At 44.7% G+C, this 25,932-nt stretch overlaps 1 protein-coding gene across 2 annotated transcripts in view; it reads left to right on the top strand.

The window, feature by feature from the left end:
• Positions 1–25,932, top strand: part of PRKCZ (protein kinase C zeta) — a 219,688-nt gene that overhangs the window by 21,715 nt on the left and 172,041 nt on the right. For both annotated transcript variants that reach the window (XM_038746338.1, XM_038746339.1), the window contains exons 4-5: positions 17,312–17,401; positions 21,925–21,975. In XM_038746338.1, the coding sequence (XP_038602266.1) occupies positions 17,312–17,401; positions 21,925–21,975 (141 nt within the window). The remainder of the gene's footprint in view (positions 1–17,311; positions 17,402–21,924; positions 21,976–25,932) is intronic.

The raw sequence follows: 25,932 nt of genomic DNA, 5'->3' as shown, positions 1-25,932 counted from the left end.
CCTGAAAGGGAGAGGGTTTAGGGGGAAACCCTAACTCATCAGAGTTTGGTTTTTGATTTGTCGAGTTTGAGGATCGGCAGGACATCCAAATGGACATCTCCTGGAGAAGGAGCACGGAGTAGTGGACAGAGCATGGCCCTGGGAGTCAGGTGGTCACGGGTCTAATCCTCCCTCTGCCTGTCTACTGTGTGACCCTGGGCAAGTCACTTCACGTTTCTGGGCCTCAGTTACCTCATTTGTAAAATGAGGACTGAGACTGTGAGCCCCGTGTAGGGCAGGGACGGTGTCCAAAATGTCTTGCTTGTATCCACCCCAGAGCTTAGTACAATGCCTGGCACATAGTAAGTGCTTAACAGATATCACAATTATTATTATTATTATCTCCAGAAGATGGGGAAGGGCAGGACAGATGAGAGGTTGAAGCTAAAGCTCAGGTTTTGTCCTTCCCGAGGTGTAAGTGGAAGAGGATAGTGGCATAACAGGGAGAAGTGGCTGATTAAATGATCCTTGGAGGTCCCTTAGCTCTTTTGTTCTGCTATTCTGCTGTTTCAACATTTAATTTTCTCTTGTCCTCTCTTAAAATTAATTGACAAAAATTTTAAACCCCTCCTCTCTTTCACAGTTCACTTATCTCCCTTCAACTCCCTGAATCAGATCGCACTTTTGACATCATTTGCATGAATGCAATTTTTCCATCTTAATTAGCTCACCTTCCATCTACTCTGATGAAGTTTCCAGTGTTGGTCTCTAGAGTAATTGACGAGAAATAGGAAAGATAATGGGATTGGGATATGCACCATTATCACCTTTGTAACTTCTGAGTCTTTTTTTCTTTCTTTTTGTTTAATAAGTGCAAATTTGCCCAAGGTTGAGCTAATAGTGGAGGGAGGGATTTTTCTGTTTTTCATTAATGCTGAGCGATTTCGGCTTCTGTTTTGCTTAACCCTTCTGTGGCCATACAACATTCTGAGTACTCAGAAGAGGGTATGCTTATTTGCTAACTGAGGGAAAAAAAAAGAAACAGTTGTGTGACTGTGGAAGTGATGACCAAAATCAAATATACATCTTTAACCCTTTTTATAATAATAATGATAATAATAATGATGATGATGATGGCATTTATTAAGTGCTTACTATGTGCAAAGCACTGTTCTAAGCCCTGGGGAGGTTACAAGGTGATCAGGTTGTCCCACGGGGGGCTCACAGTCTTCATCCCCATTTTACAGATGAGGAAACTGAGGCACAGAGAAGTGAAGTGACTTGCCCAAGGTCACACAGCTGATGGAGCCAGAATTTGAACCCATGACCTCTGACTCCAAATCCCGTGCTCTTTTCTACTGAGCCACACTGCTTCTCTGCTTCTTGTCATCTGGATGTTCATTCCCCAGACCCAAAAGAAGTAACAATTAGAACATGAGTTTCCCCTGCGAGAAGGAGTGTGGCCTGGTGGAAAGAGCTCTGGTCTGGGAGTCAGAAACCCTGGGTTCGAATCCTGCCTCCTCCACCTGTCTGCTGTGTAACCTTGGGCAAGTCACTTCACTTCTGTGCCTGTTACCTCATCTGTAAACTTAGGTGTTAAAGACTGTGAGTCCCATTGGACTGTGCCCACCTTTCTTGGATCTACCCCAGTGATTAGTAATCAATCACACTTATTGAGTGCTTAGTGTGTACAAAGCATTGTACTGAGTGCTTGGGTGAGTACAGTGCAACACAGTTGGTGGACACATTCCCTGCCTACGGAGAGCTTACAGTCCAGAGCTTAGTACAGTACCTGGTACATAGGAAGCACTTAACAAATACCATTAAAAATCCCCATAAAACTCAGCATTCACAATCATGGCTACGGTGACATCATCAGTGCTTTGAACCGAAGGGTGATGTCAACGGTTGAAGGGTGTTTTTAGCTGATTTTTGTAGCACCCTTTCTTTCACAGTGGGTCTGCCCCATTCCTGTTTGGTAGGGGCTGCGTCTGAATCAGCCTCCTTGTACCTTTCCCCAGGACTGAGTTCGACAGTAAGCGGCACAGTTAGCACTTAGCCAAGGCAATAAAGCATGCAAGTAATTCTAGATTGATGACGAATGACTAACCTGATTACCAGGAATCTACCCCAAGCACTTAGCATAGTGCCTGGCACATAGTAAGCACTTAACAAATACCATTAAAACCACAGTGCTTCGGCTGGAAAATTGGTAGGAATTGTTCGCCTGGAACCACCAGACTGTTGGATTACAGCATGCCTCAGTGTGAGAGGAATGCCCTTCGATGCTTGCGTGCCGTTGACCACTGGATGAGTTCTCCAGGTGGGTTCTGAAAGAACGCAACTCCAGCATTCTAGGGAAACACAGAGTAAAAAATAAATAAATAAATGATGGCATTTGTTAAGCGCTTACTATGTGCAGAGCACTGTTCTAAGCGCTGGATACAAGGTGATCAAGTTGTCACACATGGGGCTCACAGTCTTAATCCCCATTTTACAGATGAGGTAGCTGAGGCTCAGAGAAGTTAAGTGACTTGCCCAAGGTCACACGTACTGTGGCCTAGTGGATAGAGCACGGATCTGGCAATCGGAAGGACCTGGGTTCTAATCCCATCTCTGCCACTTCTCCGCTGGGTGACCTTGGGCAAGTCGCTTCAGTTTTCTGTGCCTCAGTTACTTCATCTGTAAAATAGGGATAAAAATTGTGAACCCCATGTAGGAGTGTAAGTGTGTTGTGGGTAGAGAATGTGTCTTTTACTATTCCAAGTGCTTAGTTTCCAGTGCTCCACACACGGTAAGCACTCAATAAATGATTGAATGAATGAATGAACTTTTCTGGTTGTGCCTCGGTTCCCTCACCTGTAAAATAGGAATTAAGGTTGCCAACTTGTACTTCCCAAGCGCTTAGTACAGTGCTCTGTACACAGTAAGCGCTCAATAAATACAATTGATTGATTGATTGACGACTGTGAGCCTCCTGTGGGACAGGGACTGTGTCCAACCCGATTTGCTTGTATCCACTCCAGCGGTTAGAACAGTGCCTGTCACATAGTAGGCACTTAACAAAAACCATAATTATTATTATAATTGCTATTATTATTGTCATTTCTCTTTAGCCAACTATTAGATCATTTTTAATCATCATCATCAGTCGTATTTATTGAGCGCTTACTGTGTGCAGAGCACTGTACTAAGCGCTTGGGAAGTACAAGTTGGCAACATATAGAGACAGTCCCTACCCAACAGTGGGCTCACAGTCTAAAAGGGGGAGACAGAGAACAAAACCAAACATACTAACAAAATAAAATAAATAGAATAGATATGTACAAGTAAAATAAATAAATAGAGTAATAAATATGTACAAACATATATACAGGTGCTGTGGGGAAGGGAAGGAGGTAAGATGGGGGGGATGGAGAGGGGGACCAGGATTATAATACTAAATAATGATACTAAAATCATCATCATTATGGTGTTCAAACACTTGCTATGTGTCAAGCACTGTTCTAATCAGGTCCCACACGGGGCTTACAGTGTAAGTAGGAGGGAGAACAGGTACTGAATCCCCATTTTGCAGATGAAGGAACTGAGGCCCAGAGAAGGCAAGTGATTCGGAGCTGGGACTAGAAGCCAGGTCATCTGCTTCCCAGGCCCGTGCTCTATCTGCTAGGCCCCTCTGCCCCTCAGGTTCTAATCCCGGCTCCACTACTTCTCTGCTGGGTGGCTTTGGGCAAGTCACTTCACTTCTCTGTGCCACAGCTACCTCATCTGTAAAATGAGGATGGAGAGTGTGAGCCCCATGTAGGGCAGGGACTGTACCCAACCTGGTTTGCTTGTATCCACCCCAGCACTTAGTACAGTTCCCGGCACATAGTAAGTCTTAACAAATACCACATTATTATTATTAGTAGTAGTAGTAGTGTCTGAGTAAGTGTGAGTGGGTGGGTTGTCGCTGGCTAGTTAAGTGAAGAAATTATCCCTCCCCTGAGAGTAGGCTTGGCTCAGCTGGTGTGTCTGTCTTGGGCTGCGCTGGACTAGAACACTATATTGGACTGGTGGGGCCGTTGCCCAGTGAGCGGGGCATGTCTGCAACCATCTGCCAAGGGACCTTCGGCCTGGGAGCCTCTTGTTTGTCGAACCGGTCCACCAGTCAGCCGTATTTGAGTGCCTTCTGTGTGCAGAGCACTGTGCTAAGCGCTTGGGAGAGTTCAATCAATCGTATTTATTGAGTGCTTACTGTGTGCAGAGCACTGCACTAAGCGCTTGGGAAGTACAAGTTGACAACATATACAGTCCCTACCCAACAATAATAATTATAATTACGGTTTTTGTAAAGCACAGGGTACTGTGGCCTAGTGGATAGAGCTCGGGCCTGGGAGTCCGAAGGACCTGGGTTCTAATCCCATCCCTGCCGCTTCTCTGCTGAGTGACCCTGGGCAAGTCACTTCACTTGTCGGTGCCAAGTGGGGAAGTTTGCTCATTCTGTTGTCCTGTACTCTCCCAATCACTTAGTACAGTGCTGTGCACACAGGAAGCGCTCAATAAATAGGATTGGTTGAAACTGTGGAATGAGAAGCATCATGGCTCAATGGAAAGAGCTTGGGCTTTGGAGTCAGAGGTCATGGGTTCAAATCCCGGCTCTGCCAATTGTCAGCTGTGTGACTTTGGACAAGTCTTTTAACTTCTCTAGGTCTCAGTTACCTCATTTGTAAAATGGGGATTAAGACTGTGAGCCCCCCGTGGGACAACCTGATCACCTTGTAACCTCTCCAGCGCTTAGAACAGTGCTTTGCACATAGTAAGCGCTTAATAAATGCCATTATTATTATTATTATTATTATTATTTGGCTGGGACTTGGGTGGGCCAGGTGGGAACTTTTGAGCCCATTCAGCCTTCTAAAACCAGTAAAATAAAATAATTAGGCTAATGAGTATGATTCACCTGCACATTTCAAAGACTCAACCTTCTTTTTGACTGTTGTCTTTTAAAGGGGAATCTGTAGGTTTCGAGAGCACAAGTTTGCTGATTTCCTCCAGCATTGGGTTCTGCAAGGTTTTTTTTTTTTCCCTTCTTGCATAGTGAGAAGATGTTGGCATCCTGTTTCATGTGGACAAAATAAAGGCCCGTTGACTCTCTCCTGTTCTCCTCCCAGTTCCCTTACAGTCTGTGGCACTTGAGGGCATCAGTAGCACCTATCAACTCTTTTTGTACTGTACTCTACCAGTAATAATGATAATTGTATTTGTTAAGCATTCGCTATGTGCTAAGCACTATAGTAGGTGCTGGGGTAGATAAGTTAAGCTGGACAGTCCATGTCCCACATGGGCCTGACAGTCTTCCTCCCCATTTTTCAGATGAGGTAATTGAGGCATAGTGCTGTGCACTCAGTAAATACCATTGATCGATATCTCTGTCTGAGGGTCCTCCCCCTACCAAAAAAAAAAAAAATTCCCAGGATTTTAATTTTAAAACCTCTGCCTACCCTGTAAGTTCAGGAAGTAGCAGTCTTTCTTGATGAAGCGTTTTGTGCACTTACAGAATTGTGGGGCAATGGCATTTTATTGGAACTAGCAAGTTTGTTAGTTTTGTTGCTTGAAATTAAACATTACTTTGGTCTCTGTGCTGCGGTGCAGCCTTTTGTGATGAGTCGGTTGCACAAGGAGAGTGCCTGAGGAATTCTCAAGTGAATTCCTAAGACTGACTTTAAAATAGATTTGGCAGCTATACAATATATATACACACACTTTTTAATCTTTCACTGTCTAGAAATGGTACATTTGGGGAAAGAGGCTTTTCATCATTTGGGAATTGTATTCTGAAACTCATTATAGAGAATCGGTGATAGTGTGAATGACTCCAGAAAATGCCTTGAAAAGTAAATTTCTCTCTTTCACACTTGGGCCTCACACTTAAAGCAAGATGTTGTCATTTGTTACTCTGCTAGCTCCAATTACCTTGCTAAAATGTCTGAAGTTGATGATGTGGAATATTTGCCAGGTTTGAACTACTGGTTGACTAAAAGAGGTGGTACAATTATTTGGGGTTTTGTCCTGTTCTCAATTGTATTGAGTCCTTTGATTAAACATCCTCAATTAGCACTGTTATAAACTTACAGAACAGCCACAGTTGTGTCCTCTGTTAAGCGCTTACTGTGTGCCAGGCAATGTACTACTTTCTTTACTTTCTCAAGCATCATTTTGTTCACAGGTCCCTATTCTTCTAAAGCTGCTGGTTACCCACAGTAATAATGATAATAATAATTAATAATCATGGTGTAAGTTAAGCGCTTACTATGTGCCAAGCATTATACTAAGCGCCAGGGTAGATACAAGATCATCAGGCCCCACATGGGGCTTACAGTCTAAATAGGAGGGAGAAGCAGCGTGGCTCAGTGGAAAGAGCACAGGCTTTGGAGTCAGGCGTCATGGGTGCAAATCCCAGCACCGCCAATTGTCAGCTGTGTGACTTTGGGCAAGTCACTTAACCTTTCTGTGCCTCAGTTAACTCATGTGTAAAATGGGGATTAAGACTGTGAGGTCCATGTAGGTCAACCCGATCACCTTGTAAACACCCCAGCGCTTAGAATGGTGCTTTGCACGTAGTAAGCACTTAATAAATGCTATTATTATTATTATTATTAACAGGGATTGAATCCCCACTTTACAGATGAGGTAACTGAGGCCCAGAGAAGCTAAGTGACTTGCCCAAAGTCACACAGTTGGCGGGGCCAGGATTAGTATCCATTATTTTCCACGTCAGAAGCAGAGCTTCCTCACAATTGGCTTTGCAAGCCCTCAGTCAACTCCGACCCTCTCACCCACTCTGTTGCGGCTCACACTAATCATTCCCCTTGCTCACCGGGCCTCCTTCTGCCTCAGCCCTCTCATTCACGCCCTTCCTCCGGCCTGGCATTTCATCTCCCTTCCAGGCCACCAGAACATTGCCCGTCTGATCATCATCATCATCAATCGTATTTATTGAGCGCTTACTGTGTGCAGAGCACTGTACTAAGCGCTTGGGAAGTACAAATTGGCAACATATAGAGACAGTCCCTACCCAACAGTGGGCTCACAGTCTAAAAGGGGGAGACAGAGAACAAAACCAAACATACTAACAAAATAAAATAAATAGAATAGATATGTACAAAGTCTGATCTTTGAAACCCTTGTGAAATCCCATCTCCTCCAGGAGGCCTTCTATGATTAATTTCTACTTTCCCCAGGTTCTGTTTTCCCCCAAGTACCACCTCCACACTTTGGTCCCGACTACTCGCTTACATGCTCCACTCACAGCAATCAGCCAATCGAAGTGCTTTGTTGAGCATTTACTGCATACAGAGCATTGTACTGAGCGCTTGGAGAAGTATAATACAATAGAGTTGGTAGATGCAATTCCCGCCTACAAGTAGCTTACGGTCTGTCAATCAATCAGTGGTATTCGAGCACTTACTATGTGCAGAACACAGTTCTAAGTGTTTGGGAGAGTACAATACAAGAATAACCAGGCGCGTTCCCTGTTCATTGGGAGCTTACACTCTAGAGGAGGAGACAGACATTAATATGAATAATGCCCCCCTGGGGGGATAAAGGAGGGATACACAGTAGAAGCAGCGTAGCCAAGTGGCTTGGGAGTCGGAGGACGTGGGTTCTAATCCCAGCTCTGCCACTTGTCTGTTGTGTGACCTTGGGCAAGCCACTTAACTTCTCTGGGCCTCATCTGTAAAATGGGGATTAAAACTGTGAGCTCCATGTAGGATAATCTGATTACCCTGTATCTTCCCCAGCACTTAGAACAGTGCTTGGCACACAGTAAGCACTTAACAAATACCATCATCATTATCATCATTCAGATTAAAATCAATTACAGATAGGGGAAATAGTAGAGAATAAGGATGTGTACCTAAGTGCTGTCCCATTAAACTTAGGCACATACTCAGCTCTGTGTCCATATTCATTCAATCATATTTATTGAGCGCTTACTGTGTGCAGAGCACTGTACTAAGCGCTTCTTTTTCCTTTCTATCCGTAAATTCCTTTGCACGTCTCTCTGCTAGATGATAAGCTAGGGAAGCACCGTGGCTCAGTGGAAAGAGCACGGGCTTTGGAGTCAAAGGTCATGGGTTCGAATACCGGTTCCGCCTCATGTCTGCTGTGTGACCTTGGGCAAGCCACTTAACTTCTCTGAGCCTCAGTTACCTCATCTGTAAAATGGGAATTAAGACTGTGAGCCCCACGTGGGACAACCTGATCACCTTGTATCCCCCCAGCGCTTAGAACAGTGCTTTGCACATAGTAAGCGCTTAACAAATGCCATTATTATTATTATTGTAAGCTCTTTGAGGGCAGGGATGGTGTCTTTTAACTATTGTGCTCTCCAAGTTCTGCACACAGGCACTCAATCAATCACTTAGGTCCATATCTGAAATTTATTTATTTGTGTTAATGTCTGAATCCCCCTTTAGACTGTAAGCTCGTTGTGGACAGGGACTTTATCATCATCATCAATCGTATTTATTGAGTGCTTACTGTGTGCAGAGCACTGTACTAAGTGCTTGGGAAGTACAAGTTGGCAACATATAAAGACAGTCCCTACCCAATAGTGGGCTCATAGTCTAAAAGGGGGAGACAGAAAACAAAACCAAACATACTAACAAAATAAATAGAATAGATATGTACAAGTAAAATAAATAGAGTAATAAATGTGTACAAACATATATACATATATACAGGTGCTGTGGGGAAGGGAAGGAGGTAAGATGGGGGGATGGAGAGGGGGATGAGGGGGAGAGGAAAGAAGGGGCTCAGCCTGGGAAGGCCTCCTGGAGGAGGTGAGCTCTCAGTAGGGCCTTGAAGGGAGGAATTTATCTGTTAAGTTGTTCTCTTGTACTCTGCCAAGTGTTTAGTACAGTCTCTGCACACTGTAAGCACTCAGTAAATACAATTGAATGAATCTCCTGGTTGATTTTTTTTTGCCGTGGTGATTGGGCTCAAGGGACAAGATGCCAATGCAGAAGACTGAGGCAGTCAGGTCTGCTGGGCAGTGCAGTGAATTCCCCCTCCTGCGCTCCGCACAGGGGTAGCTATCTGAGGTGGAGGCGGGGGACTCCCTTGGATACAAGGCCTGACACATTGGCGCTACTCTAGGGTGGGATCAGTCAATCACTCAGTGGTATCCTCTAGACTGTAAACTCACTGTGGGCGGGGAACGTTTCTACCAACTCCGTACTCTCAATATCTACAATTGATTGATTACTTGGTATTTATTGGGCACTTACTGTATGCAGAGAAACATACTGAGGGCTTGGGAGGGTACAGTACAACAGAATCAGCAGGCACGTTCCCTGTCTGCAACAAGTTTATGGTTTACAGACTAATATAAATTTATATTGATGTCTGTCTCCCCACCTCTAGACTTTAAGCTCATCACGGGCAGGGAACGTGTCTACCAGCTCTGTTGGAGTGTACTTTCCCAAGCGTTTAGTATAGTGCTCTGCCCAGAGTAAGTGGTCAATAAACATGATTGATTGTGTAAGCTCGTTGTGGGTAGGGAATGTATCTGTTTATTGTTTTATTTTTGTATTGTACCCTCCAAGTGCTTAGTATAGTGCTGCGCACATAGTAAGCACTCAGTAAATATGATTGAATGAATGATCTACCAACTCTGTTGTAGTGCATCCTCCCAAGTACTTAGTACAGTGCTCAGTACCCAGTAAATGATCAATAAATATGGATGACTGATTGATTCTGTCCTTGGCACAATCTCTCAGATGAACTGCTGGGGCTTTGAGTAGGCATGGGTCTTCCCAAATTTGGCCAAGGGAACACGAGTACCCCACTGATGGGCCCTGTCAGCTGTTATCTTGCTTGTATCCACTTAGAACAGTGCCTAGCACATAATAAGTGCTTAACAAATACCATCATCATCATTCTTGGGGCCTCAGTTCCCTCATATGCAAAATGGGGATGAAGACTGTGAGCCCTATGTGGCACAGGGACTGTGTCCAACTCGACTATCTTGTATCTACCCCAGTGCTTGGAACAGTGCCCGGCACTTAGTAAGTGCTTAACAAATACCATAATTATTAAATGAGAGCAAACCGTGGGACACTGCTACTTTCATTGAAGGATCTCAAAGCATTGAAACAATCAGAGGTATTTACTGAGTGCTCACGGTGTGCAGAGCTGGGTACTACTACTACTACTGCTACTACTACTAATAATGGCATTTGTTAAGCACTTACTGTGTGCAAAGCACTGTTCTTAACTCTGGGGAGGTTACAAGGTGATCATGTTGTCCAACGGGGGGCTCACAGTCTTAATATCCATTTTACAGATGAGGTAACTGAGGCACAGAGAAGTTGTGACTTGCCCAAAGTCACACAGCTGACAGTCGGCGGAGCGGGGATTTGAACCCACGACCTCTGACTTCAAAGCCCGTGCTCTTTCCACCGAGCCACGCTGCTTCCCATACTAGGTACTAGGGGCATGGGAGAGAACAACTGAACTGACAGAACAAACCGTAGGAAGTAGAATGTTCCCGATGAAGTGTAAAATGTATTCAAAACTAAAGTGCTAGTTTTCCAAAAATGGAAATGAGATCAGGGTTTCTGTGGCAGATGTGAGTTTCTAGGAGCAACTAGGTTTGGGGGTGATGACATCAGGAGTGGCCTGGTTGCGGTGCTCCTCGCTGAAAGGCACTTTGGGGAGTGCGGGTCGGGAAGGATGAGGTTGGTGCGGAAAAGGAATCCAACAGTGCATCCTTTATTTACACCAGCAGCTCAAATGTTTTGCTTCTGCAGGGGTGGTGATTTTAGGCCAGCCCATTCCTGGAGGGTCTTAATAATAACAATAGTATTTGTGAAGCAGTTACTATGTGCCATGCAGTGTTCTAAGCACTGGGAAAGATAGAAGGTAATTAGGCTGGACACAGTCCCTGTCCCACGTGGGGTTTGCACTCTTAATTCCCATTTTACAGACGAGGAAACCAAGGCCCAGAGAAGTGAAGTGACTTATCCAAGGCCACACAGCAGACAAGTGGTGGAGATGGGATTAGAGCCCACATCCTCTGACTCCCAAGCGCAGGTCTTGCCACTATTCACTCACTTTAGTGGTTAGAATGTCTGGGCTGAGATTTTATAATGTAGCTTTTATAGTAGAGCAAGACTTTAGAAGATAGAGAGCAGGTACTGTGAAGGTTTACATTGATGCTTGGCACATCTGCTGCACAGGAGGGGCCCTAGGAAGATCCTGGCTTTGCATTTGTTTATCTGAAAACTTGTGTTCATAATTGTGGTAGTATTCATTAAATGGTTACTATGGGCCAGACACTGTACTAGGCACTGGGGTGGATACAAGCAATTTGAGTTGGATACAGTCCCTGTCCCATGTGGAGTTTACAGTCTCAATCCCCATTTTACAGATGAGGTAACTGAGTCCCAAAGAAGTGAAGTGCATTGTCCAAGGTCACACAGGAGACATAATAATAATAATAAGGATGGCATTTATTAAGCGCTTACCATATGCAAAGCACTGTTCTAAGAGCTGGGGAAGTTACAAGGTGATCGGGTTGTCCCACGTGGGCTCACAGTCTTCATCCCCATTTCACCGATGAGGGAACTGAGACACAGAGAAGTTGTGACTTGCCCAAAGTCACACAGCTGACAGGTGGCAGAGTCGGGATTTGAACCCATGACCTCTGACTCCAAAGCCCGGGCTCTTTCCACTGAGCCACGCTGCTCCTCATGCTCTACCCATTACACCATGCTGCTTTACCACTGGAACTGGTTCAGTTTTTTTTAGGAACATTTACTCACAAACATGGTTTAGAATGTATCACTAAATGAAAAATTTGTTACTAGGGTCATTGAGGTGAGTTGACTGTGAATTTCATTTCCAGGACCAACTGATGGCAAATGTTTGCAAATCTGTCCTCCCCCTGACTTTCCCATCACTGTAGACAGCACCACCGTCCTCTGTGTCTCACAAGGCAATAGCTTTGACATTATCCTTGTCTCCCTCATTCAGATCCTGTTGGTCTGGTTTTCCAACACTGCTAAAATCGGCCACTTCTTCTCTATCCAAAACGCTACCGTGCTGATCCAAGCACTCATCCGATCCTGTCTTTACTGCATCAGACTGTGTCAGTCATGCTGAAAGCAGAAAGTGTGGAACTCCAAATGGTTTCAGGCTTTCCCTATCCACACTTCACCCCCGTTGGCGGGGCCAAGCACCATTGAAACATTTTGGTCTTTAACTTTCACCTGGTTGGATTGCTTGGAATTCGTAAGCAGCAATAGAAGTAGTTCAGTCTCGGCTAAATTCTTGCAGTGTGAAAAATGCTCCGGAAATAGTTTCCCCATTGAGGCTGACTCTTAGGGTGGTCTTGCCAGCCCAAGTGCTTACTACAGTGCTCTGCACAGTAAGCGCTCAGTAAATACCCTTGATGATGGTATTGCTGCGTGGGATCTTTGAGAAGGCGTAATTACGGGTAGCTCTCTGAATATGATTTTGTTCCCTCTCTAATTTGTCAGATCCTATCCACTTTATTCCCAGCCCTAAGGCTGGAATATCATTAGCAAACATCTCGTTTGACCTGCCTCATCTTCTTGGGGCCAAGTGTTAGATAAGTGATAATTACATGCCAGCTTTTTCACTGGACAATTTACCCATAACTAGTAAAGCCTGTGATACTCCGACTCCTAGATCTGATGATTATATCATTGTCTGTCTCCCCCTTTAGACTGTAAGCTCACTGTGGGCAGGGAACGGTTCCGTCAACTCTGTTGATTTGTACCCTCCCAAGCGCTTGGTACAGTGTTTTGCACACAGTAAGCACTCACTCAATAGCTGCCAATATCAGTGGTATTGATTGAGTGCTTACTGTGTGCAAAGCACTGTACTGAGCGCTTGGGAGAGTACAACAGTGTTGGAAGGTACTTTCCCTGTCCACAAAGTGCTGACTGTCTAGAAGAAGCTTGCGAGAGGAGCAGCATGGTTCAGTTGAAAGAGCACAGGCTTTGGAGTCAGAGGTTATGGGTTCAAATTCCGGCTCCACCACTTGTCAGCTGTGTGACTTTGGGCAAGTCACTTAATAATAATAATAATAATAGTAATGGCATTTATTAAGCACTTACTATGTGCAAAGCACTGTTCTAAGCGCTGGGGAGGTTACAAGGTGATCAGGTTGTCCCACGGGGGGCTCACAGTCTTAAGCCCCATTTTACAGATGAGGTAACTGAGGCACAGAGAAGTTAAGTGACTTGCCCAAAGTCACACAGCTGACAACTGGCGGAGCCGGGATTTGAACCCCTGACCACTGACTCCAAAGCCCGGGCACTTTCCACTAGGCCACGCTTACTGTGCCTCAGTTATCTCATCTGTAAAATGGGGATGAAGACTGTGAGCCCCCTGTGGGACAACCTGATCACCTTGTAACCTCCCCAGCGCTTAAAACAGTGCTCTGCACATAGTAAGCTCTCAATAAATGCCATAACAGCAATAGAGAAGGGGAAGCTGAATTCAGATTCTTCTCTTTGCCAGCCCCGGTGCACTTTTATGGTCACTGGGAGTGTAGCCTTTTCCTCTTACCTGTTGCTCCTGTAAATAGTCTTCGAATTCTTGAAATGTTTTTCACCTGATGGATGGTGTGTTTTAGTATTTAGTCAGTTAGCGTTTAGTATGGGCCCGGAGAAGATCCCGTGGCTTTCGTGGCTTCCTCTGCTGATATCGGCCAGGAAATGCTCAGCTCCCGAGCAGGTCTTTTTTAAAGTAATCCATCCTTAATGCTGATTTAGGAATCCTGGAAAGACATCTGGCTAACGTGGGCGGTGAAGACCGCGGCTGCTACCATGGCAACCACCCGGTCGGGACACGGCGCTGTAGCAGAGCGTCAGCTCCGGGCTGGGGTCGGATGAGCCATGAATGGGTCTTGCATAATATACGGCGCTTCTGCCTGCCTACAGGGGTTGCCTCTTGGGCCCTAGTGGGAATCTAATGGGGAGAACGAGACGATTTGTATATATGTTTGTACATATTTATTACTCTATTTTACTTGTACATATTTATTCTATTTATTTGGTGTATATGTTTTGTTTTGTTGTCTGTCTCCCCCTTCTAGACTGTGAGCCCGCTGTTGGGTAGGAACCATCTCTATATGTTGCAAACTTGTACTTCCCAAGCGCTTAGTACAGTGCTCTGCACACAGTAAGCGCTCAATAAATATGACTGAATGAATGAATGAATATCCAGACTTCTGTGGCACTGATTCAAGCACTTATTGTCTTCCACCTAGACTGCTGCATCGGCCACCTCGCTCACCTTCCTGCCTTTTGTCTCCCCACACTCCAGTCCTTATTTCCCTCTGCTGCCCGGATCCTCTTTCTACAAAACGGTTCGGTCCACATGTCCCCACTCATCAAGAACACGCAGCGGTTGCCCGACCATTTCATCATCGAATAAAAACTCCTTAACAACGGCTTCAAAGCGCTCAACCAGCTGGCCCCCCCTGTTACCTTACCCCCCCCAATCTCGTACTGGGAGGCAGCCTGCACACTTGGCTCCTCTAACGCCAACCTACTCACTGTACCTCAGTCTTGTCTATCTCGTTGTCAATCCCTAGCCCATGTCCTCCCTCCGACTTGGAATTCCCTCTCCTTTCATATATGACCGACCACCACTCTCCCCACCTTCAAAGCCTTGTTAAAACCACATCACCTCCAACAAGTCTTCTCCAACTAAGCCCTCATCTCCCTTACTCCCCCTCCTTTCTTCTCTTGGCCTGCCTACTTGGATCTGTTCCCTTTAAGCACTCGATATTCACCTGATCCCTCCGGACTTACGTGCATATCCATAATTTATTTTAATATCTGTCTTCCTTTCTATACAACCAGGCCTTTTTTAATGGTATTTTTAAGCAATTACTATGTGCTAGGCACTGTACTAAGTGCTGGGGTTGATACAAGATAATTAGGTCGGACACAGTCCGGGTCCCACATGGGGCTCACGGTCTTAATTCCTATTTTTGCAGATGGGGGAACTAAGACACAGAAAAGTGAAATGATTTGCCCAGGGTCACACATAGATGGTGGAGGTGAGATTAGAGCACAGCAGGTCCTTCTGACTCACAGGCCTGTGCTGTATCCACTAGGCCACTCTTTTTGTGGGCAGTGAACATATCTCCCAGTTGTATTGTACTCTCTCAAGCACTTAGTACAGTGCTCTGCACAATAAGTGGTCGATACCTAACATGGATTGATTGGCACTATGCAACCCTGTCATTATAATCAATTTCTCCCCCTGTGGAGGCCCCACCCCACATACCTCCACAGCATGAAGCCTCCTCAAAACCCCAGGAAGATTGGTGGCTGTTGGGTGGACCCTGAGCTCTGACTCCCGAGGAGCCTGAAATTGTGCTTCTAGCCACAGAACTCTTACTGATTTTGTTCTTATTTTGGGCATTTGTCCGGGTTGCGATTTAATACTTCATCATTCCTTATGTCTGTCTCCAGTCCCTTCTCCCCACTTATATTCTTAGATTCTGAGACCACCAAGGGGTAAGGACCCTAATTAACACCTTTGTATTTTCTCCCACTGTGTAGTACTGTCCTCCATGCCCACCTAACTTAGTGGAAAGAGCACGGGCTTGGGAGACACAAATTGGGGGTTCTACTCCTTGCTCCACCACTTATCAGCTGTGTGACTTTGGGCAAATAACTTACCTTCTCTGTGCCTCAGTTACCTTACCTGTAGAATGGGGATTAAGACTGTGAGCCCCACATGGGACAACCTGATTACCTTGTAACTACCCCAGTGCTTAGAACTGTGCTTGGCACATAGTAAGTGCTTAACAAATACCATTATTATTATTAATAAATAAGTGCTTAAATGCCATTCCTCCTCCTCCTCCTCCTCCACCACAAGTTTTCAGCCCTGCATCTCTCAAGGGGAGACTCCATTGTCATCACCATCATTTATTGTGTATCAATCAATCAGTAGTATTTATTGAGTGCTTACAGGGTGTAGAGCACTGTACGGTGCGCTTGGCAGTCACGTTCCCTGCCCGTGTGCTTTCTGTGTGCCAAGAACTGTGCTGAGATATGGCTGGGATGTGGGTGGGATGATCTGTGGGATGATCTGCAAGGTATTCGAGTGGACTGTGTTGTAATGTACTCACCTAAGTCCTTGTACAGTGCTTTGCACACAGTGTGCCCAATAAATATCAGTGATTTGATTGGGCACAGTTTGTCCCACTGGGGGCTCGCCAACTATGAGGAAGGGGCACCTGTCACCAAACCCCTGTCCCCACCCTTCTTAGACAGTAAATCTCCCAGGAGCCAAAGACCATGTCTGTCTTCTGTGGGTATTTTTTTCCCAACACTTAGTATGGTGCTTTTGACATTGCAGGCAGTCAGTAAATTCTAGTGGATACATGGAGAGAGCAGGTACACTTCAATCCGAGAAGGTCGCTTTGTTATGCCTGATTGTTTCCTATTTAAACTCTGGGTGTAGAAGATGAAGAATGTGCTTTTGAAAATGAAACTTTCTTACCTTTCTTGAACTTTGGGCTACACAGACTAGAGCAAGGTAGTTGATCAGTCAGTAGTAATTACTGAGCTCTTCCTGGAGGCAGAGCACTGTATCATGCACTTGGGAGAGTACAACAGAGGGCTGGGACACGTGATTTCAGGCCTCAACGATCACACAGTCCCAACATGGGAGACGGACACAAAAGAATTTGCAGAGAAGAGGAAGAAGCCTTTCAGTGGGATATCTAAATTAATATGTTCAAAAGCGCAACAGTGCCAAAATGGTAGTTGGGAGGCTGTGACCTGGAGAGAAGAACAATTCACTGGGGAATGTTCCCTGGAAGGTGTGAGATTTCAAGAGGCCTTTGAAAATGGGGAGCGTGGGGTTAGAGTCGAGAGCGGGAAGTGCGGGCCAAGTGGGAAGGTGAGATTGGGAGAGATGGGAAGTCCAGGCTGGGGTCTATTGGGAGGAGAGACTGGATAAGAAAGAAAGAGACTGCGGATGTCATGCCCACCAACAGCTGACGGCCAGGAGTTTCTGCCGAATGAGGAGAGGAAAGAGTTTAGTAAGCTTATCCTTATTTTATTCATGGGTACGGTTTTTAATTGTCTTATTTTTCCCAGTTTACTTTCTCTCCAAATAAAATCACGACCTTTTCAAAGGGCTGGGGGCTGTGCTTTTCTTCCGAGATGCTCCACCGGGGCGCTAAGCAAATTTCCCTGCCGTTGAGAAGGAACCATCTCATTAGGTTCGAAATTCATTTCCAAACGTAATGATGTATCTTCTGCCTTTCTTCTCCTTCTGTTAGGAGATCCCTGTACCATCTCGTCCCAGATGGAGCTAGAAGAAGCTTTCCGCTTGTACTGTCAACACAGAGAGGAAGGACTCATCATTCACGGCAAGTCACGGATGGTCAGACAACCTTCGGTTGGGAACGTGCGGGTGGACCTATGGCTGGTGTATTAATAATAATAATAATGACGATGGTATTTGTTAAGCGCTTACTATGTGCAAAGCACTGTTCTAAGCACTGGGGAGGTTACAAGGTGATCAGGTTGTCCCACAGGGGGCTCACAGTTTTAATCCCCATTTTCCAGATGAGGTAACTGAGGCCCAGAGAAGTTAAGTGACTTGCCCTAAGTCACACAGCCGACAGTTGGCAGAGCCGGGATTTGAAGCCATGACCTCTGACTCCAAAGCCCGTGCTCTTTCCATTGAGCCACAAGGAGCAATGTGGCCTAGTGGCTAGAGCACAGACCTGGGAATCAGAAGGACCTGGATTCTAATCTCTGCTCAGCCACTTGTCTGCTGTGTGACCTTGGGCAACTCACATAACTTATCTGGGCCTCAGTTACCTCATCTGTAAAATGGAGATTAAGAGCGTGAGCCTCATGTGGGACAGGGACAGTGTCCAACCTGAATGACTTGTATCTCCCCCAGCACTTAGAGCGGTGCTTGGCACATAGTAAGTGCTCAACAAGTATCATTATTATTATTATTATTATTATTATTATTATTATTATTATTGGTAGTAGTAGTATTATTACTACTACTGTTACTATTACTACTACTACTACTAATGCTACTAATCCAAAGCATTCCGAGGTTGTCCTTGCTGGTGTTGAAATTGCTGGGGAACCAATGGCCTGGCCATGTCTCCTGTACTGGGAAGCTGCCATCTTGCCACTTGCCACTTCCTTCCTTCCTTCTTCACTGCTTTCAAGCATTCTTATGTCTCTTCTACCCTAAAGAACCCTCCCCTCGACCCCATGATCCCCTCCAGTTATCACCCCACCTCCCTCCTATTGTTCCTCTCCGGACTCCTCGAACCAGTTGTCTACACTCGCTGCCTCCACCTTCCTCTCTTCCAACTCTCTCCTCGGCCCCAGGCAATTGGGCTTCCACCCCATCCGCTCCATGGAAGCAACCCCCTTTAAGGTCACCGATGACCATGATTCCAGCCTATTCCTCCTTGACCTTTCCTCCACCTTCATCAGTGTGGAGACCCCCCTTCTGCTGGCATCACTATTTAACCTCGGCTTCATCGACATTGTCCTCTCCTGGTTCTCCTCTGATCTTTCTGATTGCTCTTTCACAGGCTCCTTCTCTGCCTCCCACCCTCTAGGTTTGGTTCGGGATCCCTTTCTATTCTCCATCTACATCCATTATCATGGAGAGCTCATTCACTCCCACAGCTTTAAAACTACCATTGAAGCAGCATGGCATAGTGGATAGAGTGCAGGCCTGGGAGTTGGAAGGTCATGGGTTCTAATCCTGGCTCTGCCATTTGTCTGTTGTGGGCCTTGGGCAAATAACTTCACTTCTGTGGCTCAGTGAGCTCATCTGTAAAATGGGGATTAAGACTGAGCCCCATGCGGGACAGGGACTATGTCCAACCTGGTTTGCTTGTATTCACCCCAGTGCTTAGTACAGTGCCTGGCACATAGTAAGCACTTAAGAAATACCATAATAATAATGTAGTTATTATTCTTATCTCTACACAGTTGGTTCCTAAATCTACTTCTCCAGCCCTGACTGCTCTCCTTCTCTGCAGTCTATTTCCTCCTTCCTTCAAGACATCTCTCCTTGGATTTTCTGCCGACACATCAAACTTAACTCCTCACCTTCCCACCCACACCTTGTTCTTCTCCTGACTCTCCTATAGCTGTAGACAGTACTGTCATCCTCCCCATCTCACAAGCCCATAACCTTCACATTATCCTCTAGACTATAAGCTCATTATGGGCAGGGAATGTGTCTGCTAATTCTGTTGTATTTTCCCAAGCGTTTAGTACTGTATTCTGTGCGTAGTAATCACTCAGTAGATATCGTTGATTGATTAATCCTCGACTCCTCTCTCATTTCAACCCCCCACATTCAGTCTTGTCAGGAAATCTTGTCAGTTGTACCTTCACAACATTGCTACAATCCACTCTTTCCTCTCCATCTACTCTGCTACCTTGCTGGTCCTGTCTTTACTATTGTTTCAGCCTTCTTGTTGACCTCCCTGAATGCTTTCTCCCGTGCTTTGTAGTCCACACTTCACTCTATTGCCAGGACCATTTTATTGAAAGACTGTTCAGCCCCTATATTCCCACTCCTCAAAATACTCCAGTGGTGGTCCATCCACCTCTGCATCAAACAGAAATGCCTTACTCAGTTTAATCCCTCCTACCTTAACTCACTAATCTCCTGCTACAACCCAAAAGTTCACTCTGCTCCACTAACACCTACATACACTCTAAACCTTGATCTTGTCTACCCCTCAGACCTGGAACTCCCTCCCGCTTAGTATCCAACAGTCCACAACTCTCCCCATCTTGAAAACTCTCCTAAGATCACATCTACTTCACGAGGCCTCCCCAGGTTAAGCCCTTTATTTTTCCTTTCTGTCCTCCCTTCTTGTCAACTGTGAATCTGGCCGTATTAAGCACTTAAGTACTCTGATGCTCACCCCAGCCCCGCGGTATTTTTGTAAATCTTCGTTTACTCTGTTTCCCATATCTATTTTAATGTCTGTACTCGACTGTAAACTCGTTGTGGTCAGGGATCTCATCTTCCAACTCTGCTGTAGACATTCAGTCAATGATATTTATTGAGCATGTAGTGTTGCAGAGTACTGTACTAAGTGCTTGGGAGAGCCTGCCCACAGAGAGCTTACAGTCTAGTGGGAGAGGCAGACACTAATATAAATAATTGACTGCTTTAGAGAGAAGTGCTGTGGGGCTGAGGGTGTGACAAATACCAGGTGCCCAAAAGGTCCAGATCCAAGTATTTGGATCTGTACTTTCTCAAGTGCATAGTACAGTGCTCTGCACACGGTAAGCACTCAATAAATATCATTGATTGATCGATCTTCTGCCCAAATTTCCTGTCTAATTGTTCAGAATGGCATGAAGAGAGTGACTGAAATACATGGAAGTTGCAATAAGTTCTTAAATGTCAATAATATGCATTCTGTGAACTGTCAGCTATACAGCTGTGAGAATCAGTTACTGTGGGTGAATTGTCTCATTAAAAATGTTGATTTACTTAATTCTTTTCAAGCAAACTCCTTTGACTCTTTGAAATGGGCTGGTCATGTTAAGGAAGACTCAGTCCTGTCCCATGAATGACCCACCCTTGCCCACCCCTGCACCCACCCCCAAGTTTTGTAATTCAGTTGGATATTCTGAATTAGTGACACAGGAGTAATGTGGTAATATAGTTTAGATTTGTCTCAATTCTCCATGGCTTGCTAACGAGAAGATCTTTTAAATCAATCAATCAATTGTATTTATTGAGCGCTTACTGTGTGCAGAGCAGTGTACTAAGCGCTTGGGAAGTACAAGTTGGCAACGTATAGAGACAGTCCCTACCCAACAGTGGGCTCACAGTCTAAAAAATGAAATTTTAAATGAAACCTTTGGTCAGTAGGATAAAATATACAACAGCACTATCAATCAGTGATCAATGATGGTATTCAGAACATTTTTATAGTACTTTTATGAATCTTCAATTTATATTTGACTGCATTTACTGAATTTGTTGGTAAGGAAGCATTTTGATTATGTGTCTCTATCTTGGAAGCATTACTACATTAAAGATTAATTCCAGGTGTATATATTATTTGAAGAGTTTTTTTGGAAGCGGTTCTATTTTAACTAATGCTTTTAATAAACTACCTTTCCTACCGTTTTAAGGATTAATTGAGTAAGCTCTGAGCAGATTTCAGATGTTTCACTTTAAGCTGTATTTTCAAATAAAGCAATCGTGAGATCTTGAGACTTCTTTTTATCATTTTTCAAAGTAACTGCTGTTCTTTCTTTATTCTCATATTAGTTCATACGCAATGTGAGTCACATCCTTTCACCCTTGTCCGGTTTGTACTTCAGACTCCCCCAGCCATTTCTGTCGATTTTTCCATTCACGCTGTTGCCTGGTCCTTTAAAAGCTGAAGAATGACATATGTTAGAAGCATCATGGCCTAGTGGAAAGAGCATGGGTTTGGGAGTCAGAGATCCTGGGTTCTAATCCTGGCTCTGCCACATGTCCGCTGTATGACCTTGGGCAAGTCACTTAACTTCTCAGTGCCTGTTACCTCATCTGTAAAATGGGGATTATGACTTTGAGCCCCCTGTGGGACAGGGATTGTGTCCAACCTAATTACCTTGTACTTACCCTGGCGCTTAGAAAAGTGCTTGGCACATAGTAAGTGCCTAACAAGTACCATAATAATAATAATTATTATTTTCATTATAGAACTGTGTGTCTACACATGCCAAGTGTCTAAGGAGAAAAATGTTCTATTTTAAGGGGGAAAAGAGAAACATTTAGCATTTCTAGAAGAATTTGTAATTGGTTATGGGAATTTGTATTTGAATATATTAGTTTCAGGTGGCCATTGACCCAATTTTTTTTCTTTTTCCATTTTCTGTTCAGTTTTCCCCAGTATTCCAGAGAAACCTGGCATGCCCTGTCCTGGAGAAGACAGTGAGTACCCAATTTTTTATAAAACTAAAGCGGTGTTTATACTGGAAAATATTAAGCCTGCATTTCTTTATGAATGGTTTATACTGTGTTTTTTTTTTCTTTTTTTCCACAAGTGACTCTTTCTGAGTAAGCCCAATTTATACAGGAAATTGACGCCGCCTGGAAAGTTGCATTGGGATTCGGCGTGTTTAAAAAAATATAGCCCTGAAGTTGATGGTCAGGATATTGGAATATGAAATTGTCATAGGTCTGTATTTCAGTTTATACTTTTATTTTGTATGGAGATCTAGGTCAGTGATACCCTTTGGCTATTGCTTAGGGAGAAGCTGTAGAGAGCAATCGTGATCCGCTGTTGCTATGGACACTGTGACACTAGGTTATCATTAGTTGATAAAGTGTTGTTGCATTATAAAGCAACACCAAGATTCTCTTGCGGGTTTTTTGGTGTTTTTTTTTAAACTACCTCCTTGTTGCACTTCCTGACAGGTTAAGTCCGGAAATGGGTTCTAGAGGGAGAGTGGCACTCTTTCTTGGGAGATCAAACAATAAATGGAATTTATTGAGCACTTGTTATGTGCAGAGCACTGTACTAAGCACTTAAGAGCATATAATGTATCAGAATTAGCAGACACAGTCCCAGCCCATAATGAGCTTACAGTCTAGAGGGGGAGACAGACAATATGAATCAATAAGTAATATGTAATATATAATTAAAAGATATAATAATAATGGTATTTGTTAAGCGCTTACTATGTGCAAAGCACTGTTCTAAGCACTGGGAGGGGATATAAGGTGATCAGGTTGTCCCACGTGGGGCTCACAGTCCTCATCCCCATTTTACAGATGTGGTAACTGAGGCACAGAGAAGTTAAGTGACTTGCCCAAAGTCACACAGCTGACAATGGGCAGAGCCGGGATTTGAACCCATGGCCTCTGACTCCAAAGCCCGGGCTCTTTCCATTGAGCCACTCTAGTGCTGTGGGGTTGCGGGTGGGGCGAATAGCCAATGTCCAAAGGTTACAGATCCTAAAATAGGGTAAGCATCAACCTGGCCAAGTTGGTATCGGTAGATGTGAAAGCTTGCTAGAGGTTAAGGGCTGGACTAGACTGTAAACTCGTTGTGGGCAGGGATCGTGCCTGCTATATCTTACTCACCCAAGTGCTAAGTACAGTGCTCTGCCCACGGTAAGCATTCAGTAAATACGATTGATGGACTGGCCAGCCTAGCACGAGTAGAATCACTTATTATGGAATCACCTACATTTATTTTTATCACTCGTACCTATTCTCTCTCATACAGTCAATCAGTAGTGTTTATGGAGCACCTAGTGTGTGTAGAGCACTGTACTAAACTCTTGGGAAAATACAGTGGAGGTAGTAGACCTGATTTCTGCCACTACAAGAAATTACAGGTAGGAGGAAGTAATTGAGTGTAGGGTGTGAGGACACAAGTGCTCACAGGACACAGACGGGCTTAAGTGATAGCTGGGCAGATAGAGGATGACAAGATGAGAAATGAATCAGGGACGGCTTCTTGGACGAGATGTGATTTCAGAAGGGTTTGGAAAATGGGAAGGACAGTGGTCTGCCCTGTGTGATGGGGAAGAGAGTTCCAGGCAGAAGGGAGGGTGAATGTTGTGCCCACCTGTGTCCCCCTAAAGAAGGTTGAAGCAGCAGGGTCTAGTGAATATAGCATCATCATCATCAGTCGTATTTATTGAGCGCTTACTGTGTGCAGAGCACCGTACTAAGCGCTTGGGAAGTACAAGTTGGCAACATACAGAGACAGTCCCTACCTGGGAGGCAGAAGGTCATGGGTTCTAATCATTCATCCATTCATTCATTCAATCGTATTTATTGAGCGCTTACTGTGTGCAGAGCACTGTACTAAGCACTTGGGAAGTACAAGTTGGCAACCTGTAGAGATGGTCCCTACCCAACAACGGGCTCACAGTCTAGAAGGGGGAAGTCCTGACTCCACCACTTTTCTGCTGTGTGACCTTGGGAAAGTCACTTCACTTCTCTGGGCCTCAGTTTCCTCATCAGTAAAATGGGGATTAAGACTGTGAGCCCCGACGGACAGTTACTCTCCCCACCTTCAAAGCCTTATTGAAGGCACATCTCCACCAAGAGGACTTCCCTGACTAAGCTCCCCTTTCTTCTTCTCCCACTCCCTTCTGTGTCACCCTGACTTGCTCCTTTTATTCATCCCCCACCTTCAAGCCCCACAGCACTTATGTGCAAATCTAACTTATTTAATGTCTATCTCCCCCTCTAAACTGTAAGCTCATTGTGGGCAGGGAATGTGTCTGTTTATTGTTATATTGTACTCTCCCAGTGCTTAGTACAGTGCTCTGCACACAGGTAATGCTCTATAAATATGATTGAATGAATGAATGAGCACCACATGTGACATGGACTGTGTCCAACCTGATTAGCTTGCTTCTTCTCCAGAGCTTAGTGCAATGCCTGGCACATAGTAAGCACTTAATACCATTAAAAAACAAAACAAAACCGAAAAGAGAGATCTTTGAGCTAGTGAAATCAAGCAAGTGAGCTTCATCCTGAGGAGTCAGTTTCTCCAGAGAAGTTGCAGGGATTGATGACTTGATTGATTCAAGTATTTAGTAAGAAGTCGTCATTGAAACTTTAGGCTCCTTATACTGCAAAGCTCAAAATCCCAGGCTTAGCTTATCTTTCAAATCACCTTCATTTTTGAAAACGTTTTTATTGGACCCGTTCATAAATTCCAAATATAACAGCCTGCAAGTATCCAAGGCAGCAGCAGAGAGATGTACTATAAATTACATATTTAGGGGTTTTTCATGTTGAAACTCTTCATTTCAAAGTGATATAGTTTGCTTTTAAGTCTTAAATATTTAGGCATATAGAATTCAGCGTTGATATATCCGTGGAGTCATTAAAATAGTGGAAGCAGGTTGAAAAGTTGTTTTGAAATCTTGACTATTGAATCTCATTGGCTTAAAGAGGACCAATGATTCTGAGCAGTAAAGTAGATGGTTTAGGAAAACACTGTGGGTATAGAGCTGGAGTCGGGAGCCCTTGGCTGTGGAACCAGGTATGGCTCCTCTTGATATCAAATTGTGGTATTTAAGCATTTACTACTTGCCTGGCATCATACTAAGCCCTGGGGTGGATACAAGGAAATGGGGTTGAACACAGTCCCTGTCCCACATGGGGCTCACAGTCTTAATCTCCATTTTACAGATGAGGTAACTGAGGCACAGAGAAGTTAAATGACTTTTCCAAGGTCACCCAGCAGACAAGTGGTGGAGCCGGGTTTAGAACCCATGTCTTAACTTCCAGGCCCGTTCTCTGTCCACTAGGCCACACTGCTTCTCATAATGTCCCCACTCCCCTGAGGCCATCACCCCCAAGGCACCTGTGAGGATAATACCGTGATTAGAAGCAGCGTGGCTCAGTGGAAGGAGCACGAGCTTTGGAGTCAGAGGTAATGGGTTCAAATCCCAGCTCCACCAATTGTCAGCTGTGTAACTTTGGGCAAGTCACTTCACTTCTCTGTGCCTCAGTTACCCTCATCTGTAAAATGGGGATTAAGACTGTGAGCCCCCCGTGGGACAACCTGATCACCTTGTAACCTCCCCAGCGCTTAGAACAGTGCTTTGCACATAGTAAGCACTCAATAAATGCCATTACTATTATTATTAGTATCTGCCATCCCCCCGCATCAAAAAGCTGTGTAATAATAATAATAACAATAATAATTATGGTACTTGTTAGTGCTTACTATGTGCCAAGCATTGAGGTAGGTACAAGTTTGTCAGTTTGGACACAGTCCCTGTCCCAGATTGGGCTCATACTCTTAATCCCCATTTTTTACAGATGAGGCAACTGAGGCCCAGAAAAGTGACTTGCCCAAGGTCACACAGCAGATAAGCGGCGGAGCCGGAATTAGAACCCATGACTGAATGCTGG

Source organism: Tachyglossus aculeatus, chromosome 5, assembly GCF_015852505.1.
Source record: "Tachyglossus aculeatus isolate mTacAcu1 chromosome 5, mTacAcu1.pri, whole genome shotgun sequence".
NCBI classification, from domain to species: Eukaryota; Metazoa; Chordata; class Mammalia; order Monotremata; family Tachyglossidae; genus Tachyglossus; species Tachyglossus aculeatus.
Note: the sequence above shows the minus strand (reverse complement) of the source record. Positions and strands in the feature narration are given on the sequence as shown.